At 46.1% G+C, this 20,135-nt stretch overlaps 1 protein-coding gene across 3 annotated transcripts in view; it reads right to left on the bottom strand.

Annotated features, from left to right (window-relative positions):
- Positions 1-20,135, bottom strand: part of LOC140735850 (semaphorin-4B-like) — a 104,777-nt gene that overhangs the window by 26,892 nt on the left and 57,750 nt on the right. Inside the window, exons 3-9 of one of the 3 annotated variants that reach the window (XM_073061377.1) lie at positions 18,495-18,609; positions 11,209-11,269; positions 10,034-10,297; positions 5,797-5,957; positions 4,313-4,375; positions 3,129-3,227; positions 624-735 (exon numbers count right to left, since the gene is read on the bottom strand). In XM_073061377.1, the coding sequence (XP_072917478.1) occupies positions 624-735; positions 3,129-3,227; positions 4,313-4,375; positions 5,797-5,957; positions 10,034-10,283 (685 nt within the window). In that variant the 5' untranslated portion in view covers positions 10,284-10,297; positions 11,209-11,269; positions 18,495-18,609. The remainder of the gene's footprint in view (positions 1-623; positions 736-3,128; positions 3,228-4,312; positions 4,376-5,796; positions 5,958-10,033; positions 10,298-11,208; positions 11,270-18,494; positions 18,610-20,135) is intronic. The other 2 variants (XM_073061376.1, XM_073061378.1) reach the window with 2 other exon arrangements.

The following is a 20,135-nucleotide window of genomic DNA, read 5'->3' as shown; positions in this document are numbered from 1 at the left end:
AGGACCACAGCACAGATGATTTGAGGTTCCATCACAGGGAGGTCATCAAAAGACAATAACACATAGCAGAAATAGGTCATTCGATCCTTTGACTCTGATCTGCCAATCAATCATGGCTGATCATTATGCCCCTCAATCCCATTCTCCTGACTTCTCCCCATAACCTTTGATACCCTTACGAAACAGGAACCTATAAAAACTCTGCTTTAAATATACCCAGTGACTTGGTCTCCACAGCCATCTGTAGCAATAAATTCCACAGGTTAACCATGCTCTAGCTAAAGAAATTTCCCCTCTTTGTTCTAAAGGGATATCCTTTATTTTCTGAGTCTGTGCCCTCTGGTCATACACACAACCACATTGGAAATATCCTCTCCACATTCATTCTATTTAGGGCTTGCAATTTTCAATAGATTTCAAGGAGATCTACCCTCAGTTTTCTAAACTCTAGTGAGTACAGGCTCAGAGCCAAATGTTCCTTATACAACCCTGTCATTCTTGGTATAATTCTCGTAAACCTCCTCTGTATACTCTCCAATAACAGAATATCCTTTTTTTAGATAGGCCCAAAATGCTCACAATACTCCAACTGCAGTCAAACCAATGCCTTATAAAGCACTCACCAACCATGGACACTGTGTATCTCAGCGAAGGGTTGAATGGGATGCGACCTTTGCCATCTTCGGTCAGAGGACTTCCGGTGGCATCTGTCAACAGTGAGAAGGTCTGGATGTCCTGTAATGGTAGGTCAGTCTGTCAGTCACTTCTAAAGCCCCTGAGGTATATCTATGTGCTCCTCACCTCCTCAAGGCTGCTGGGAGAGAGGCTGCCCCTCCCTACAGGCTGCTGGGAGAGAAGCTTCCCAACCCAAAAACTGTTGGGAGAGTGTCCAATACTCACAGACTCATCCTTCCCACATGCTGCTGGGAGCAAGGCTCCCCCTTCCCTCAGGCTGAAACATAGAAAACCTACAGCACAATACAGGCCCTTTGACCCACAAAGTTATGCCAAACATGTCCCTACCATAGAAATTACTAGGCTTACCTATAGCCCTCTATTTTACTAAGGTCTATGTACCTATCTAAAAGTCTATTAAAAGACCCTATTGTATCTGCCTCCATCACCATTGCTGGCAGCCCATTCCACACCCTCGCCACTCTCTGAGTAAAAAACTTACCCCTGACATCTCCTCAGTACATACGCCCCAGCACCTTAAATCTGTGTCCTCTTGTGGCAACCATTTCAGCCCTGGCAAAAAGCCTCTGACTATCATCACGATCAATGCCTCTCATCATCTTCTCCACCTCTATCAGATCACCTCTTATCCTCCATCACTCCAAGGAGAAAAGACCGAGTTCACTCAACCTATTCTCGTAAGACATACTCCCCAATCCAGGCGACATCATTGTAAATCTCCTCTGCACCCTTTCTACGGCTTCCACACCCTTCCTGTAGTGAGGCGACCAGAACCGAGCACAGTACTTCAAGTGTGGTCTGATCAGGGTCCTTTATAGCTGCAACATTACCTCTCGGCTCCTAAATACAATTTTGAGATTGATGAAGGCCAATACACCATACGCTTTCTTAACCACAGAGTCAACTTGCGCAGCTGCTTTGAGTGTCCTATGGACTCGGACTCCAAGATCTCTCTGATCCTCCACACTGCCAAGAGTCTTACCTTTAATACTATATTCTGCCATCATATTTGACCTACCAAAATAAACCACTTCACACTTATCTGCGTTTAACTCCATCTGCCACTTCTCAGCCCAGGTTTGCATCCTATCGATGTCCTGCTGTAACCTCTGACAGCCCTCCACACTATGCACAACACCTCCAACCTTTGTGTCATCAGCAAACTTACAAATCCATCCTCCACTTCCTCATCCAGGTCATTTACAAAAATCATGAAGAGTAAGGGTCCCAGAACAGATCCCTGATGACCGACCTCCATATGACCCGTCTACAAGCATTCTTTGCCTTCTGTGGGCAAGCCAGATCGGGATCCACAAAGCAATGTCCGCTTGGATCCCATGCCTCTTTAATTTCTCAATGAACCTTGCATGGGGTACCTTTTGGGCTGCTGGGAGAGAGGTTCCCCATTCTCACTGGTTGTTGGGAGGGAGGCTTTCCAACCTCATAGGCTGCTGGGAGAGAGGGTTACAATCCCCACAGGCTGCTAGCATCAGACAGTTCTCCATGTTGGGATACCTTAAATATTCCATCAGCCTTTCTTCCAGTGCTGAGGGAGGATTCCCTTCTCCCTCCCCCACCACAGAAGGCTGCACCAAAGGGCTGGGCATTGAGTTTCCTTGACAGTCCACCACTCTGGCCAAAGAGGAGGAGCTGAAATCAGGGTTCAGCAGTGCTGTCCAACCTCTGTCGCAAAGTCCAGCAAACATCAAGGTTCCAAGATCTGAGTGGTATTCAGTCATGGATGGTACGCCTTCCACAGGTGGGGGGATGGTAGGTCAGGAGTTATTGACGCTTGCCTTGATGAGAGGCTGGGGAGGGGGGGTTATGTGTCCTGAGCTGAGGGATGGTATCCCTCCTTCCCCCCACCCCTCCCCATTCTCATTAGACTGAGATAGGTCATGATCATTAGTTATAGGTCACAGGTATAGATCAAGTGGATGGTCAGAGACTTTTTCTCAGATTGGAAATGGCTAATATGAAGGGGCATAATTTTAAACCTTTGGGAGGAAAGCATAGGAAAAATGTCAGAGGTGAGTTTTTTGCAGAGAGGGTAGGTGTCAACCACCCTGCCAGGGGTGGTGGCCACAGATGGAGGTGATTACATTGGACCCTGTGCTGAGGGTCCCTCAGCACTAATGGCCTTTGGGCAAGATAGCAGGGCAGTGAGGAGCTCAGGACAGGACAGAATGCGCTGTAGATGTACAGGAACACTCCAAACTGGGTCTGTGTCTGCAAAGTACCGCTGAATCTTCACAATGGCTGCCCTCCCTCTTCCCCTCTGTGTAGTGCAGGATCCAGGCATGAGTGAGTTTGCTCTAGGAGCCTAACATGATCTAACGGGTGAGCGGCTTCACGGCAGTGCAAGTGACTGATGGGTTAACGGACATCCCATCGAGCTTGCGTTTCTGAATGTGGGTTAAGGCGACCCTTACCACATAGGTGCAGGTTGGGCTGAAGGCATAGGTCCCACAGATGTAGAGGCAGCTCTCGTTCACAGGCAGCACCACGAGGATGAAGTTAAAACAATCGCTCTGGAGGGGGGAATGGGTAGAGGGAGATAATGAGTGAGTATTACTCCACCATCACCAACACAACAACACACACAGAAAATTAGAGAAACTCAGCAGGTCAAACATCATCTATGGAGGGAAATAAACAATCGACATTTCAGGCCAATTGTTCATCAGGACTGTGAAGCATCAGAAGCCACACTACAAAGGTGGGGGGAGGGCAAGAAGTAAGAGCTGGGAGGTGAAGGGGACGGTGGGTGGGTGAAGGAAAGGGGGAAGAAGAAAGAAGCTGTGAAGTGATAGGTGGAAGAGGTAAAGGTCTTAAACACAAGAGATTCTACAGATGCTGGAAATCAAGAGTCTATTTCTCTCCATTGCTGCTGCCTAACCTGTTGGGTTCCTCCAGCATTTTGTGTTTTATTCAAGATTTCCAGCAATCTCTTGTGTTTATGATAAAGATGATGTTTGCATGATTGCTTTCACCAGTTGGGGCAATGAGTATAAGAGTTGGGAAGTCACTACAGTTGGTTAGGCTGCACTTGCAATACTCTGCAGTTCAGGTCATTCCGTTGCAGGAAGGAGATATCGTGTAGGAGGGCATAGCTTTAAGGTGAGAGGGGGAAAACTTAAAGGAGATGGCAGGGTGAGTTATTTTTACAGAGAGGGTTGGGTGCTTGGACAGGCTGCCAGGGGTGGTGTTGGAGGCAGATATAATAGAGGAATGTAAGAGTCTCATGAACACAGAAAGATAGGAATCATCTGCAGGCAGAGACATTTAGTTTAATTCAGCATCACGTTCAGCATATAGTGGGATGAAGGGCCTGTTCCTGTGCTGTCCCTTGTCATATTCAGATACAAGCAGTGCTGGGAAGGGAACACACCAGGCGATACAATAGGCTGCGCAGGACATAGCATGGAGGAGGGGCTGGTCAATGATCAATCCTTTCCTGCTGGTGAGATGCCCAGATTCCCACTGCCTCCTTCCCCCACCCCCCCCCCCAAGTTCTTAGGCCAGGCCCTTATCCCCTTCAGGTTTCACATTGGGGGCTGGAGGTTGATCCTCCAAATGTTTTGAACTGCTGAAAGTAGGATGCCTTCAGACTTACCTCCTTGCTCTTCCCTTTGAAGGAACATTCCTGCATTTTCCCTTCTGTCGCCGTCCAGTTAAGCTGAAACAGACCGAGAAACAGATGCTTTGATGAAGGTGAAGTGACAGCCAACCCACTTCCCCTCTCTCATTCCCCTCCTCAAAGCACGGTGACACTAACTTTCACTGAACTACAGATTATAGTTGGCATATGACCTGTGGGTGATGAGGAGGTTCTCCACCCTGACTGGCTCTTCTTCTCAACTGGTCCATGTTGATTGAGATTGCCATTTAGGGAATTGCCCTTATCATTCTAAAGATATGTGAAAATGACTTGAAATCTTCCCCGGGCAGATGTGAGATCTTACCTAGGCAGATGTGGGACCTTCCCTGAGCAGATGTGCAAACATCCCTATGCAGTTGGGCAAATGTGGGCTATCCCCAGCAGATGTGGGAGTATTATCTTGGGCCAGATGTAGCACTATCCCAGGGCAGATGTGGAACAATCCCTGGGTAGATGTAGGACTATCCCTGGGTAGATGTGATGCCCCTATCCAGTCCTGGCTGAGGATGATCAGCACTCTCTTTACTTTGAACATTTCAGGATGTGACAAAGCCAAGGTCAGCCCCTCCCCACCCACATTACCCATGAATAACCCGACTATGTTTAACACTGAGCCTGCATCCTGCCCAATTTCTCATAATTTCCTCAGAGATGGGTGGAGGACATTCGGTCCATTGAGTCTGTGCCAGTTGTCTACAATCCCAGGAGCACCATTCCCTACAACCTACTCCCTTTCAAAAGTCCACCATTGCCCATCTGATTCTTTTGCGACCCACCCACTAATTACAGTATTCAATGTCTTTGGGGATGTGGGAGGACATCCAACCAGTCTGGGGGAGAACGTGTAAACCCCACACAGGCAGTGGCGGGAGGTCAGGATTGAAGCTGTGTCTTTGGGGCTGTGAGGCACCGTGCCACCGGGCACGTTTATTAACGCAACAGCCCTGCCCTTCTGTTGGGCGAGACTGCCTCAGCCACAGGTGTGTGCGGTGGGGCACATCATTGAGGAGTGCAGAGGAGAGTACAGATCAGTACGCAGCCATTGATCCCAGGGGATCATGGGTTTGTGCCTCTGGTGGACCGTGTCCTCTCCAGGGCGCAAGCCTGGGCGGGAAGATTTGAAGAACCGGCTGTTGCCCATGCAGCAGGTTCCTGCTCTCCACGTCACTGATGTAGTCCAAGGGAAGGGCAAGCGTCAGTACAGCTTGGCACCAGTGTTGTTGCAGAGGTTGCCAGAATGAAGTTGTAAACAGCATTAAACTGCCTTAGGGACCCCGGTTCCGGAATTCTTTCTCAGGGTTTACTCCCTGAAGTCTTTTCCATGGATGGGTATGGCAGCAAGGCAGTTGAGGTTTAAAATCAGAGTTTTCCTTCTCTTAGGCAGGCTGCTGCCCAAGGCTGATGAGCCTCACCTACCCAAAAGGGTACAGATCACTTGCCTCTTTTACCGTCTCCATGCTTCCAAAGGTTTCGGTGTCGATGGAGAAGAGATTGTCCCGGGCACCCACGTACAACTTCTCCTCGTCCTGACTAAGCAGCAGGGAACTGTAGTTGTAGCAGTCTGCCTTGGAGAACCTTTGGACCTGTCGGCTGGGATCACCTACAGTGGAAAGAATAGGAGTCGAGAGAGGGGCCTCAGCCATTATCCTCGTGATATTTTTCCTCATGTTGGGCAGGTACTGAGTATCCCTGGCCAGGCCAAGGGGAAGGGGAAGGTGAACAGGTAGATTAGAGCTGTCACTGCTCTGATGAACTGACAGTGGAGTGGGGGGAGTGGGTTGGTTGAATTGGTAGTTCAGTTTCAGCTGCAATCTGCACTTGGAGACTTCTCACAACTTGAAGTAAGGTCAGAATAGCATTACGAATGACCATTCAGCCCATCACATCCAAGCAGGCCACTTCCCTTATCACTGTCTATGATCCTGAGGGTACAGCTCTACAACACGAACACTTCCTGCTTGTACCATCCTTTCACAACGTGAGTGCCATAAGGCACAGCAACAGAATTAGGCCATTCAGCCCACTGAATCTGTTCCACCATTCCATCATGGCCTATTTATTTACACTCCCAACCCCATGATCCTGCCTTTGCCCTTTACACTCTTACAAACAAAAACCTATCATCCTCCACTTTAAATATATCTTATAACTTGGCCTCCACAGCTGTCTGTGGCAACGAAATCCACAGATTCACCACCTGATAGTTAAAGACCTCCCTGGAAAGGGGAAAAGAACTCTCATCACCTGGTCCTGCCTTTTTTTTAATCTTACATTTCTCATATGAAGCCCCCATGCTCTACCCACCATTCTCTCCTATCTGTATATATCATGACTTCATGTGGCAACTGCTCTGCCCGTGACTGCAAGATGCTGCAGAGTTGTGGACACAGTTCAGCACATCACAGAAACCAGCCTCAGGAAAGCAGCCAGCATAATCAAAGAGCACCCCCCCCCCCACCAAATCCCAGACATTCTTTCTTCTTCCACTTTCCATTAAGCAGAAGAGAAAGAGGTGTGAAAACACACACCACCACCATGCTCAAGGACAGCTACTACCCAACTGAACAGATTACTGAACGGACTTTTTAAATGATAAAGATGAAGTCATGATTGTAATCTGCTTCATTGTGGCTCTTGCACCATACTGTCTGCTTGCACTTTCCCTGCAACCAGATTCTGCAATATGTTTTCTTCATATAGCCTCAATATACTGATGAATGGAACTATTTACTTATTTATTTAGAGATTCCAGTGCAGAACCGGACCTTCTGCCCCAATGAACTGCACCACCCAGCAACCCACCTACTTAACACTAGCCTAACACAGGGCAATTTACAATGACAAATTAACCCACTAACTGGTACATCTTTGGACTGTGGGAGAAAACCGGAGCACCTGGAGAAAACCCATGCATTTCATGGACAGAGCGTACAAATTCCTTATAGAAGGCACCGGAATTGGACGTCAAATTCCGGAATGCCTAAAGCTGTAATAGTTTTGGGTTAACCACGACGCTTCCATGCTACTCCATGATATGGATCATGAGCAAGCAAAAGCTTTCCACTCTCTCGTGGTAAGTGTGGCAATAATAAGGAGATAAGTCTGGCTCTTCTCAAGCAAACTTTGCTGTAGCCTTGCTGACGAGATCTCCCTTATATCCACTTGGTTGTTGTTACATCCTTCTTTTGATGTGGTGTCCAGAACAACAGTCTGGCTGTCATGTAACTAATAAAGAATATAGAACAGTACAGCACAGGACCAGGTTCTTCAGTCCACAATGTCATGCTGAGTCAAATAAATTAGTAATCAAATAGCTAACCAAACAAATCTCTTCTGCCTACTCAATGTCTATGTCCTTCCATTCTCCTCACATTCAGGTGCCTATCTAAACATCTCAAAAATCTGTAATGTATTTGCCTCTACCATCACCCTCAGCAGATTGCAGGCACCCACCATTCTCTGTGTAAAAAACTTGCCCCTCTTACATCTCCTTTTAAATGACTCCTTTTCACCTTAAATGCACACCCTCTAGAATTAGACATTTCAACCCTGGGAAGAAGATATTGTCTGCCTACTATATCTATGCCTCTCATTATCTTACAAAGTTCTAATGTCTCTCCTCAGCCTCTGCCACTCTAGAAAAAGCAACCCAAGTTGTACCAACTCATTAATCAACACTAAGATCAATCTAATCTTTCCCTCCTGCATACCTCTTCATTTTATTTTGCTTCATATGCCTATCTAACAGTTCTGTAAATGTCCCTAATGTGTCAGTCTCTACCACAGAGGTGGTCCATCTCATCTCAGCCATTACAGTGAAGGATGCCATCAACCAACTTTACCAACCGGTTACTGATACCCCTGTAAACGAATAAGCTTTAAAACTGCAATGGATATATCTCTCCACTTAATGTGTAAGCAGACAATGTGTGGAGCGTGCTCTCCAGCCGGTGGGAAAAATGAGGAGATGTGGACTGGTGGGAGAGGTGAGACAATCTGGTGAGATGAAACACTGGCATTGCGGAAGGAAGTATGTGATAACTATATCTTGCAGAAGCACTTAAACATTTCCTCAACTGTTATCAGCGTGATCACAGACAACCTAACCATTTAAAAGATGTTCTTAGAAAAAGAACCATAAAAGACAGCACTGCACTAAGTAGCTGGTGTGAAACCAGTCTGAATCAAGGGGAGTGTGTGTAAGAAAGACACACACTCCTGGGGTCAGACTAGGAACAAAACACCTTTTACACCATCCTATCACACACTACCAGGGTCAGACATGGAGTGAAGCTCCCTCTACACTGTCTCATCATACATTCTTGGACTCAGACACAGAGTGAAGCTCCTTTGATATTGTCCAATCATACACACCAAGGTCAGACACAGAGCGAAGCTCCCTCTCCACTGTACCATCACATGCATGATGAGGGACATTGATCATGTGTGTAGCCAGAGGTGTTTTCCCAGGGCTGAAATGGTTAACATGAAGGGACATAGTTTTAAGGTGCTTGGAAATAGGTACCAAGGGGATGTCAGGGGTAAGTCTTTCACACAGAGAGTGGTGGGTGCGTGGAATGCACTGCTTGCGTGGTGGTGGAAGTGGATACAATAGGGTCTTCTAAGAGCCTCTTAGATACATGGAGCTTAGAAAAATAGAGGGCTATGTGCTAGGAAATTCTAGGTAGTCTCTAGAGTAGGTTACATGGTCGGCACAACATTGTGGGCTGAAGGGTTTGTAATGTGCTCTAAATTTCTATGTTCTATGTACTCCAGGGGTCAGATACAGAGTGAAGCTCCTTCCACACTGTCCCATCACACATTTCCAGACTCAGACACTGAGTGAATCTCCCTCAACACTGACCCATCAGACACTCTTGGGGTCAGGCACAGAGTGAAGCTCCCTCTACACCGTCCAATCATGCATATCACGGTCAGGCACAGAATGAAACTCCCTCTACACTGTCCAAACACGCACTCCAGGGGTCAAGCACACAGTGAAGCTGCCTGTACACTGTTCCAACACACACTTTCAGGACCAGACACAGAGTGAAGCCCCCTCTACACTATATCATCACATACTGCTGGTGTTAGACACAGAGTGAAGCTCCCTCCACACTGTCCCAGGGTCAGATGTGGAGTGAAGCTCCCTCTACACCATCCAATCATGCACACTAAAGGTCAGACACAGAGAGAAGCTCCCTTCACACCATCTCAACACACACTCCAGGGGTAAAGCACACAGTGAAACACCTCTACGCTGCACCATCACACATTCTCGGCCAGACACAGTGAAGCTCCCTCCATGTCAGCCCATCACACACTCCAAGACACAGAGTGATACTCTCTGTCCACTGCGTCTGACACAAGTTCTCCCAGCATCTGCTTCTAAAACTGCCAACCTTTATTAATGCATAATTCCACTGGAAGGGATGTATGCGCCTGAGAGCACAGACAGGTTATTTTTCATGGGATACACCATTACTCCTATTGCTGAGAGTGTTCACAAATGGTCTCCTGGGAGGGGTGGGGAGATCACAGGATAATGAAGTGGAATCTGCCTTCATCACCAGCAATGGGGATTGGACCTGACTCAGCAGTGAGAGAACTTGGGGTAAGCCGCGATGCCTGGCACCACTGCGGAGTGCTGGAACCATACCATCCATTTGTACTCACCAGGAGGGTGTGAGATCCGAGCCAAGGGGCCTCTTGCAGGCTGGGTCTGGACAACGCTCTCCAACACAACCAACACAAGAATGGCCCGTCGCAGCCAGCTGTCCATGGTCCTCACCGCCTGCTGAGCTGGGATCCTGCAAGACGCTAAGTGTGCAGCCGAGAGGCACAACGTGCGCCCGGAACTGTCACCACTTTCAATCCAACCACAGTCTGAATGAAGTAACTTCCTGTACACCGCTTCCCTTTTCATTTGTTAAAAAAATCCTGCAGAATATTTTGTGTAACAAAATGTTTCTTTAAGACTTTTAACAGCTTTCCCTGCTTGGTTAACATTGCTGCTATTGACTTAACATCAGTCACAGATCCATTCTTCAAATCTTAGCCCAAAACCAAACTCCAGACCAAATGCAAATAAGACAGCAAAGAGTCAACAAATACCACTCTACATCATCCCATCATGCATTCTCACACCATGGGTCAGACACACTGTCGCCTCACACACTCCCGGGGTCAGACATAGAGTGAAGGTCCTTCTGCACCGTCCCATCACACACTCCCGGAATCAGATACACAGTGAAACTCCCTCTATATTGTCCCATCACATACTTTTGGGGTCAGACAGACAGTGAAGCTCCCTCCACATTGTCCCATCACTAAATCCCGGCACCAGACACAGAGCGAATTTCTCTCAACCCCGTCCCATCACCACTCATAGGGTCAGACACAGAGTGACATTCCCTCTGCACCATCCCATCACACGATCCCAGGGTCAAATACAGAGTGAAGCTCCCTCCACACTGTCACATCACAAACTCCCGGGGTCAGACACAGAGGCAGCTCCCTTCACATCATCCCAGCACACACTCCTGGGATCAGGTGCACAGTGAAGCTCCCTCCACATCGTCCCATCACATAATCCCAGGGTCAGACACAGAGTGAAGGTCCCTCTACACTGTCCCATCGCACACTCCCGGGGTCAGACACAGAGGCAACTCCATCCACATAGTCCCATCACACACTCCCTGGGGTCAGACACAGAGTGAAGCTCCCTCTATACAGTACCATCACAATCCCCTGGGGTCAGACACAAAGTGAAGCTCCCTCTACTTAATTCCATCACATCACAGGGCAGGAACAGCACAGACAAGTTGAGGATGAAAGGATCGAAAACTCACCATGTATAGTGATTCACTCAGTCCCAGTGAACTGCAGAGACTGACTTGAGGAAGACTCAAACTAAAATAGGTTAGAGGGAGAGTAAAGCCCCAGCAACATCATCGGATCAAACAATTCTGAGAGAGGGATAGAATAGATGAGAATAAAATGTGGAAAAAACACTGATTTAAAGGTAATGCCATGCTTTGGTAGGTCCCTGTTGATCCTCACCAATTTATATCGATGTACCATAAAAAGCATCTTATCTAGGTACAAACAAGAGATTCTGCAGATGTTGAAAATCCAGAGCAACACACAAAAACTGCCGGAAGAAGTCAGCAGGTCAGGCAGCACCTATGAAAAGGAATAAATATTTGATGTTTCAGGCCAAGACCTTGCATCAGGTTCTCCAGAATTTTGTGTCCTTCTAGATATATTACAGCTTGGTATCACAACTGCTCTGCCTTTGATCACAAATTGCAGAGTTGTGGATACAGCTCAGTGCATGATGAGAACCAGCTTCCCCTCCATTAACTCTGTCTTCATTTCCTGTTGCCTTGGGAGAATCAAAGCTACTCCCATCTTGAACATACTTCCTTCATACATCACACCATAAGATAGAAGATACGAAACCCTGAGAACACGCTCCAAAAGGTTCCAGGCCAGCTTCCATCCTGCTGTTATTAGGATTTTGAATGGGTGTCTTCTAGCAATAAGATCAGAGTTCAAAGATCAAAATAAATTTATTATCAAAGTATATATATGTTACTGTACACTATCCCAAGATTCATTTTCTTGTGGCCATTCACAGTAAATATAAAAACAATAGAATCAATGAAAAACTGCACTCAGACGACAAACAACCAATGTGCAAAAGACAATAAATTGTGCAAATATAAAAAAGGAGGAACAAAATAATAAATAAATAAATAATATTGAGAACATGAGTTGAAAACAAGTTTATAGTTTAAATTTCTGTCCTCATGTCTGTTTTTTCCCTTTTCAAGGTGGCTGGGGTCCTGTCAGAGTCCATGATCCACAGATACACTCAAACTGTGTTCTTCAGCGATAGTGGATTCTTGCTCTTTGGAACTTGCCAAATGGCCTGCACTTCGGTATCTCCAGGAGCAGTTTGGAAGACGTGTGCCTTCAGGGTGTGGCCCTGAGGACAATCTAATTCCTTGCCGATGTTGCTGACTGAAGCATCTCAGGAGATTGAAACGTCAAGACAGTGGGTCGATTGTCAGAGGCTCTCTCTCTCAATAGTGAGAGAGCGTCTGCTAATTCTAGAATTGGGGGAACTCGATATAAGTGATGTTGCAGACTGTAACATCGAAGCAACGAGCTGTTGGCCTCCCCTCTCACTATGGCAGGAGTGATATCTTGCTCTCTTCCTCGATAGTGAGAGAGTGGGCCTGTTGTGATGTTGAGGTGCTGGGATGAACATTAGTTCTGGATGGACTTTGGGGGCTTGCTGTTGTTTACGTGGTAGGTGGGGAGGGGCTGATGCTTTGATGGATAAAGTGTGGCAAGGGGGAGGGTTGATGCTTTGCTGATGTATATGTGTGGGAGGGGGCTTGGGGGTTCTAATGTTTTCTGTCATTAATCATTTGGGGTTTCTTTTTCTCTGTTTTGTGGATGTCTTCAAAGAGAAAAGATTTCAGGTTGTATAACTTTCTCTAACATTAAATTGAACCATTGACCCATTGAACCATAAGTTGTGGATTCAGTTCAGTGTTGGGGTGAGTGAAGTTATCCACTCTGGTTTAGAAACCTAATAATTGAGGACAGTAACTGTTGCTGAACCTGGTGATGTGGAACCTAAGACTCCTTCCTGATGTTAAGAGCAAGAAGAGAGCATGGTCTGGATGATGGATGCTTGATGATGGATGCGACATAGTAGAGAGGGTTTTACTTGTGACGTACTGGACTGTATCCACTACTTTTTGTAGGCTTTTCTGTTCAAGGGCATTGGTGTTTCTATACCAGCAGTGATACAACCAGTCAGTATACTCTCCATCGTACATCTAGCAAAGTTTGACAAAGTTTTAGATGACATCCCAAATCTTCACAAACATCTGAGATGAACTTTTGATCGCTTGATCTATTTCATTATGGCCCTTGCTCCTCATTGTCTGTCTGCACTGTATGCTCTCTCTGTAACTATCACTTTATTCTGCATTCAGTCCTTGCTTTTCTCTTGTACTACAGTACTGTGCAAAGGTCTTAGACACAGATATATAGCTAGGGTGCCTAAGACTTTTGCACAGTACTGTATTTGTCAATGTGGAGTGAAGCGAGAGTTTATAAATTTGGTGGGAGCAAAGGATGTTGGGAATGGTGAGGGTGATGCATTGTGGGACAGGTAGCAGAGAAGGAGTGCCAAGGGTGGCGTGTGGTGTGGGTGCAGAGACACCCTGAGACACCATTTGAGTCCAAACAATTGGTTTATTGATCATTACAGAATGTTGCTCTGGTGCTTCCCACTCCCTCCTCTCTCCCTTACCCTTTTCACAACCATGAATCCCCTCTCCCTGCTCTCTTCCTACTCTCACTCTTCAATAGAGACTCTTCAGAATCAGATTTATCATCACTTGCATAAGTCATGAAATTTGTTTCTTTTTGTGGCAGCAGTACAATGCAATACATAAAATTATTACAGTATTACACAGTGGCACCCTAACTATATATATGTGCCTGAGACTTTTACACAGTACTGTACCTCAATATATTGATGTTGTGAGATGATCTCTATGTAAATCAAAAGCTTTTTGCTGTATCTTTCACATGTGACACTAATAAAACAATTACAAATTGCCTCTACCTTGCTCCAGGGTCAAGTCTAAGAATTTTGGAGTTAGCCCAGACACCATCCTATTCCAACTCCAAAAGCTGCACAGACTGTCTGGTGTCAGAGTTTGAGCTTCCACTATCCCAGCTCAGCAGTTGCTCTGAACCTAATGCTGTGATCCTGAGCCCTGCCCTGTTTGGTTTATACTTATGATTGTGTGGTTAAGCACAGCTCCAATGTCATATTTAAGTTTGCTGACAGCACCACTGTTGTTGACTGAATTGGTAAACAGAAGGGAGATTAAAAATCTGGTTGAATGGTGCAAGAACAACAACTTCTTAATTGATGTCAGCAAGATTATTGACTCCAAGAGGAAGAAGTCAGAAGTCCATGAATCAGTCTTCAATAGGAGTTTTGAAGTGGAGAGGGTCAGTAACTTTAAACTCCTTGGTGTTATAATATCAGAGGATTGGTCCTGGGACCAGCACTTACAAACAGCACCTCTATTTTCTTCAAAGTTTGCATAGATTCGGGATGTCACCTAAAACTTCAACAAACCTATATAGATTCACAGTTGAGAGTATCCTAACTATTTGCATCATGACCTGGCATGGAATCACCAATGACCTGGAACAGAAATGTCTACAGAAAGTAGTGGACACAGCCCAATCCACCACTATTGAGCATATTTATATGGAGTTTTGCTACAAGAAAGCATCATGAAGAATCCTCACCATCCAGGCCATGCTTCTCTTCTCCCTATGACCATCAGGCAGGAGATACAGCGGCCTTAAGTCTCACACCACCAGGTCAGGAACAGTTACCAGCTTTCAACTATCAGGCTCCTGAACCAGTGTGGATAACTTCACTCATCTCAACTGTGAACTGATTCCACTACATACAGACTTTTAAGGACTTTACAAGTCATGTTCACAATATTATATATTTTTAATTGCACAATTTGTCTTCTTTTGCACGAGTTGCTTATCAGTCTTTTATTATATATAGTTGTTTGCAAAGTCTATTGTGTTTCTGTTTTACTGTAAATAGCTGCAAGAAAATGAATCTCAAGATTACATATGGTGACATATACTGTACATACTTTAACAATAAATTTACTTTGATTTTTGACTTTGACCCTGAGTTTGGGTTTGCAGATGTGCAAGATACATCAATGCTACAGGATGGTGAGAGTGTGACTCCACAACTCATGTTCTCAATGTTATTTGTTTAATTACTTATTATTTTTATTAATAATATAAGTGTTTGCTTTTTCTGTAATTGCATTAATTGTCTTCTTTAGCACACTGGTTGTTTGTTTTTGGTTTTGTGTAGCTCTTCATTCATTCTTTGTAGTTACTGTGAATGCCCATAAGGAAAATAATCTGAGGGTAGTCCATGGTGACATACAGTATATGTACTTTATAATAAATTTACTTTTGAACTTTCTTTTGTGATCTTAAGTATGAGACAAGGGGAGTCAGTTAGCTGTGAAAACAGGAACTGAATACTGAGCACACAAGGATCTGTGGTTAGGCTGCAGTCACACACTACATTCACAGTGTCCCATTGGGGCTCAGTGGTTGCCTGAATATGCTGAGATCTGCTAGGAAATTACCCTCCAAAGGTAACTGTCTCAATATCCAGATCATGTGCTCCCTTGCACAATCTGGGTCACATGAGGTGGAGTTTACGTCTGGAGATCCCCACTGATCATGTCCATTTCTTATGGACCCCACATCGCACCCCATGTTTAAGGCTGCGGCTGGTGACCCAGCAAGCAGCATCTTCCGCTCAGTAAACTAGACCTGCTTAGGTGAGAGGCAATGGACAGTGTTTTCCAACTGCCTTACACCACTGTAGATCTCAGGGACAATGGTGTCATCATGTATAATCGCAGACAGAATTATCCAGCTGCCAGCACACACAGCGAGTCAGAGTCTCTGTCTCTGGAATCCGCTCTGACTGCTACATCCCTCCCAGTCTCTGTGACCCCCTCTGACCCCTAACCCCTCCCCAGCACTGTAACCCCCTCTGGCCCCTACACTCTTCCTCATCTCTATGACCTCCTCCAGTTCCTACACCCTTTCCTGTCTCTGTAACACCCTCCAGCCCCATACCCCTCTTTGTCTCTATGACATCCTCTGGCCACTACATCCCTCTCTGACTCTGTAACCACCACCCCACCCGCCCCAAGTCCCCGAACTCCTCTCCGTCTGTGTAACCCCTCCATTCCCTTTATCCCTCCCTGTCTATGTAACCCTCTCTGGCCCTACATGCCTTTCCATCTCTTTAATACCCTCCGGTCTTACCACCACTCCCCCTATGGCTCCTAACTGCTCTGCATCCTCTAGGCTCCTCACTTCCAGCCAGCCTTTGATTCCCCTCATGCCTTCAATTGCCTGGGCCCCAACCTCTGGATTCCAACCCCACCTCCCTCTGCTCCTTGTAGACACTCCCCTTGTCTTGGCTTTTTCTATCCCGTACCTCTGAGCAGAGTTTTTGTGTGACCCAAGAAGCACTCAGGGTTGTTTCAAATTCTTGAGTGGCAGGAAATGGAAATGACTGACTTCAACATTTAAGAGAAATTTGGGTAGGTACATGAATGGGAGGGGTATGGAGAACTGTAGTCCAGGTGAAGGTCAGTGATACCAAGCAGAATAATAGATTGGCATGGACTAGAGGGGATGAAGGGCCTGTTATAGTGCTGTGGTACTCTATGACTATGAAATAGTGAGTTGTGGGATGGTTAGATTGGTGAGGTGGGAATGGGGTGAGTTCTCCCCTACAGTCCTGTGTACTGAAAGTAGTTCCTCCACTGGGTGGTCTGTCACACTATGTGCCAGAGTGGGTCAGAGAGGCCTATGTCCTGTGTTGCTCTACCACACTAATAAGTGCGTAGTTCACCATCTCAGTCAACTGAGAGTGAACTAAACCAATTTCAAAGATCTGTAGCCAACATACCCATGGACTCCTCCATGCTGGACATTCTCCATTCTCTCCTCTCCCATTAGGCAGAAGAGACAAAAATCTGAAGACACAGAGTACCAGTCTCAGGGACAGCTTTTATCCCACTGTTTTCAGACTCTTGAATGGAGCTCTCTGAAACCCTCTATCTCTCAACTTACCTCATCGTGGCCTGCAATGCACTGTCTGCAATGCACTTCTTCTGTAACTGTAACACAAAATGCTGGAGGAACTCAACAGGTCAGATATCATCTATGAAGATGTTTAAACAGTTGACATTTTGGGGAAAGACGCTTCCTCAGGACTGGAAAGAAATGGGGAAGAAGCCAGAATAAGAAGGTGAGGGGAACAGGAAGGAGTACAAATTGGGAGGTGATGGGCACCACAATAGCAAAGCGGTTAGTGTGACCCTATTATAGCTTGGGGCTTCGGAGTTTGTAGTTCAATTCCAGCATTCTCTGTAAGTAAATTTGTACATTCCTTCCTGTGTGTGTGGGTTTGCTCCCACAATCCAAAGATGTACCAGTTAGTAGGTTAACTGGTCATTGTAAATTGTCCCGTGATTAAGCTAAGGTTAACTCAGGGGCTGGTAGGTGGGACGGCTCGAAGGGCCGTAAGGCCTGTGCTCCATCTCTGAATAAAATACAATAAAATAATAAATAAGCTAGATGAGGAGGAAGGTGGGTTGGGTGGGAAAGTGGGGATGAAGTGAGAAGCTGGGAGATGAGAGGTGGATCAACCCTTTATCTTTTCCACCCCCCGCAACCCACCCACTTTCCCCCTGACCCGGTCTCACTTACCATTTGCCAGCTTGCACTCCTTCCCCTCCCCCCACCTCAGTCTGGCTTCTGCCCCCTTCCTTCCCAGTCCTGGTGAAGGGTCTCGGCCTGAAATGCCAACTGTTTATTCATTTCCATAGAGGCTGCCTGACCTGAGGAGTTCCTCCAGAACTTTGTGTCTGTTACTCTGGATTTTAAATCTGTGCAGAATCCCTTGTGATTGCATTATGTTTTCCTTTGGTACCACGTCAAAGTAATGATCGTGCAATGATCTGTCTAGATACTAAGCAAATAAAAGCTTTTCACCATATTGCAGTATATGTGATAATAATAAACCAATTCCAGGAGTGATGGGACTTTACAGTAGAGGGAACTAATACACAGATCTCTCAGATATGGGGGCAGGATGAGTGAAGAGGAAGGGGAATTCCTCTATTGAAAGGAAAGAAGCTGGTGACAGATATTACCAGAGGTATTTAAAAACCTCAGCTTTCGAGTTAAACTCCAAGAGTTGTGAAATTATGTGGTCAACGTAGACTCTGTGGGCCAAAAGACCTGTTCCTGACCTTTCAGAGCACCAAAGCCACTCAGCTTTCCTGCTTACGCTTTCTCCCCTGTAAGTATTACCGATATGTGCCCTCTTTCCACAGAGACTTACAGATCTCTCTATCCGGTGGCTCACAGAGGCACAGGCCTCTGACTGGAAGGCAGAAGCATTAGGGAGGGAGGGGGGGAAGGCAGAATCCGCACTCATTTCCATGCCTCTCACCTGAACCTCCCGTGCTGTTAGCCACAGTTCAGGCTGCCCCGTGCAAGAGATGGTCCAGTGATGGGAGCAGCTCAGACGTACCCTCCGAACTGCTGAAGTCTACGTCAAATGGGAACTGCATCGCAAAGAAAAGAAGATTAGGGATTTACTTTCACACACACTGCAACCTTCCAGAGAGGAATTAGTGCTGACACAGCCAGCCTCTTGGCTAATGCTGTCCACCACACACTGAATATCTGTACAGGGCACCGAGGCACACGGACTTACACTGGCTGTCATAGGCAACTGCAGGATTCGTGCCTCAGAACCAGCCCCATCTTTCTCAGGAATTGTCTGGCATCTGAGAGCTGCTGGCAAGGACAATATTTCCCATCCAGTACTAAGTCAGAGAGTTACAGCAGGGAAACAGACCTTTCAGTCCACTGAATTTGTGTTAACCATAATGACTCATTTCCACTAATCCTACATTAATCCCCTTTTCAAATTTTTCCCCACACCTCCATCAACTCACCCCAGGTTCTTCCCCTCGTCCACACACTCAAGAGGCAGCTTACAGCACCTAATTAACCCACTAACCCCAGACACGGTTGGGATGAGGGAGGGAAACAGGAGTGCTGGGGGGGGGGGGGGTAAAGAAACCCACACGGTCGCAGGGAAGTGCGCAATCACACACACACTCTCTCAGTGCAGGAGGGTAGAATTATTAAACCAGAGTGTCCGGTGTTGTGAGGCAACATTACTACCGAGTGCAGCGCTACTGTCTTCTTATTTGAATTGTTGCCATCCCTGGAACAAAATTACCCTCTCCACAGAGTTGTTGGGTAGGAAGAAGCAGCATGTAAAGCCAGTGGATACAGCCCAGTCCATCACAAGCCAAGACCTCCCCATCACTGAGCACATTACAGAGCAGCACCCATCATTATGGACTCCCATCATCTTCTTGGTGCTGCCATCAAGAAAAATGTACAAGAGCCTCACCACTCATTACCCCTCAACCATCAGGCTCTTGAACCAGAGGGGTTCACTTCACTTACCCCAACACTGAACTGCTCCCATAACTTATGGACTCATTTTCTAGGACTCTTCATCTCACAGTTTTGATATTTATAGCTTATTTATTCATTATTATTATATTATTTCTTTTTGTATTTGCATAGTCTGTTGTCTCTGCTCATTGGTTGTTTGTCCATCTTTTGTGCTGTTTCTCATTGATTCTATTATTTTTATACTTATATATGGTGACATATATGTACTTTGATAATAAATTTACTTTGAACTTTGGTAATGAGGGGCTGGAAATATATTTCCAGTTGAGGTGATGTGACTTAGAGGACAGCCTCAAGAGGTGGTGTGCCCCTACCTATTCCTCCTGGGTCCTGAATAGTAGAGGTCACTGGCCTACTGAACCCAGCTTGGTCACGTGCAGCACTCACTGCACCTTGTGTGTGTTGGGGTTAGAGGGGATGAATACAGAGGGAAGTATATCATGGGATGAATAAACAGGATCAAGTACTATATTAAGAACTCTCACCATCCAGGACAAGCCCTCTTCTCATTACTACCATAAGGGAGGAGGCACGGGAGCCTGAGGACACGCACTCAACGTTTTAGGAATGGCTTCTTTTTTTCCACTATCAGATT

Source organism: Hemitrygon akajei, chromosome 11 (genome assembly GCF_048418815.1).
Source record: "Hemitrygon akajei chromosome 11, sHemAka1.3, whole genome shotgun sequence".
In the NCBI taxonomy this organism is placed as follows: Eukaryota; Metazoa; Chordata; class Chondrichthyes; order Myliobatiformes; family Dasyatidae; genus Hemitrygon; species Hemitrygon akajei.
The sequence above is the reverse complement of the archived record's forward strand: the minus strand, read 5'-3'. Positions and strand labels throughout refer to the sequence as shown.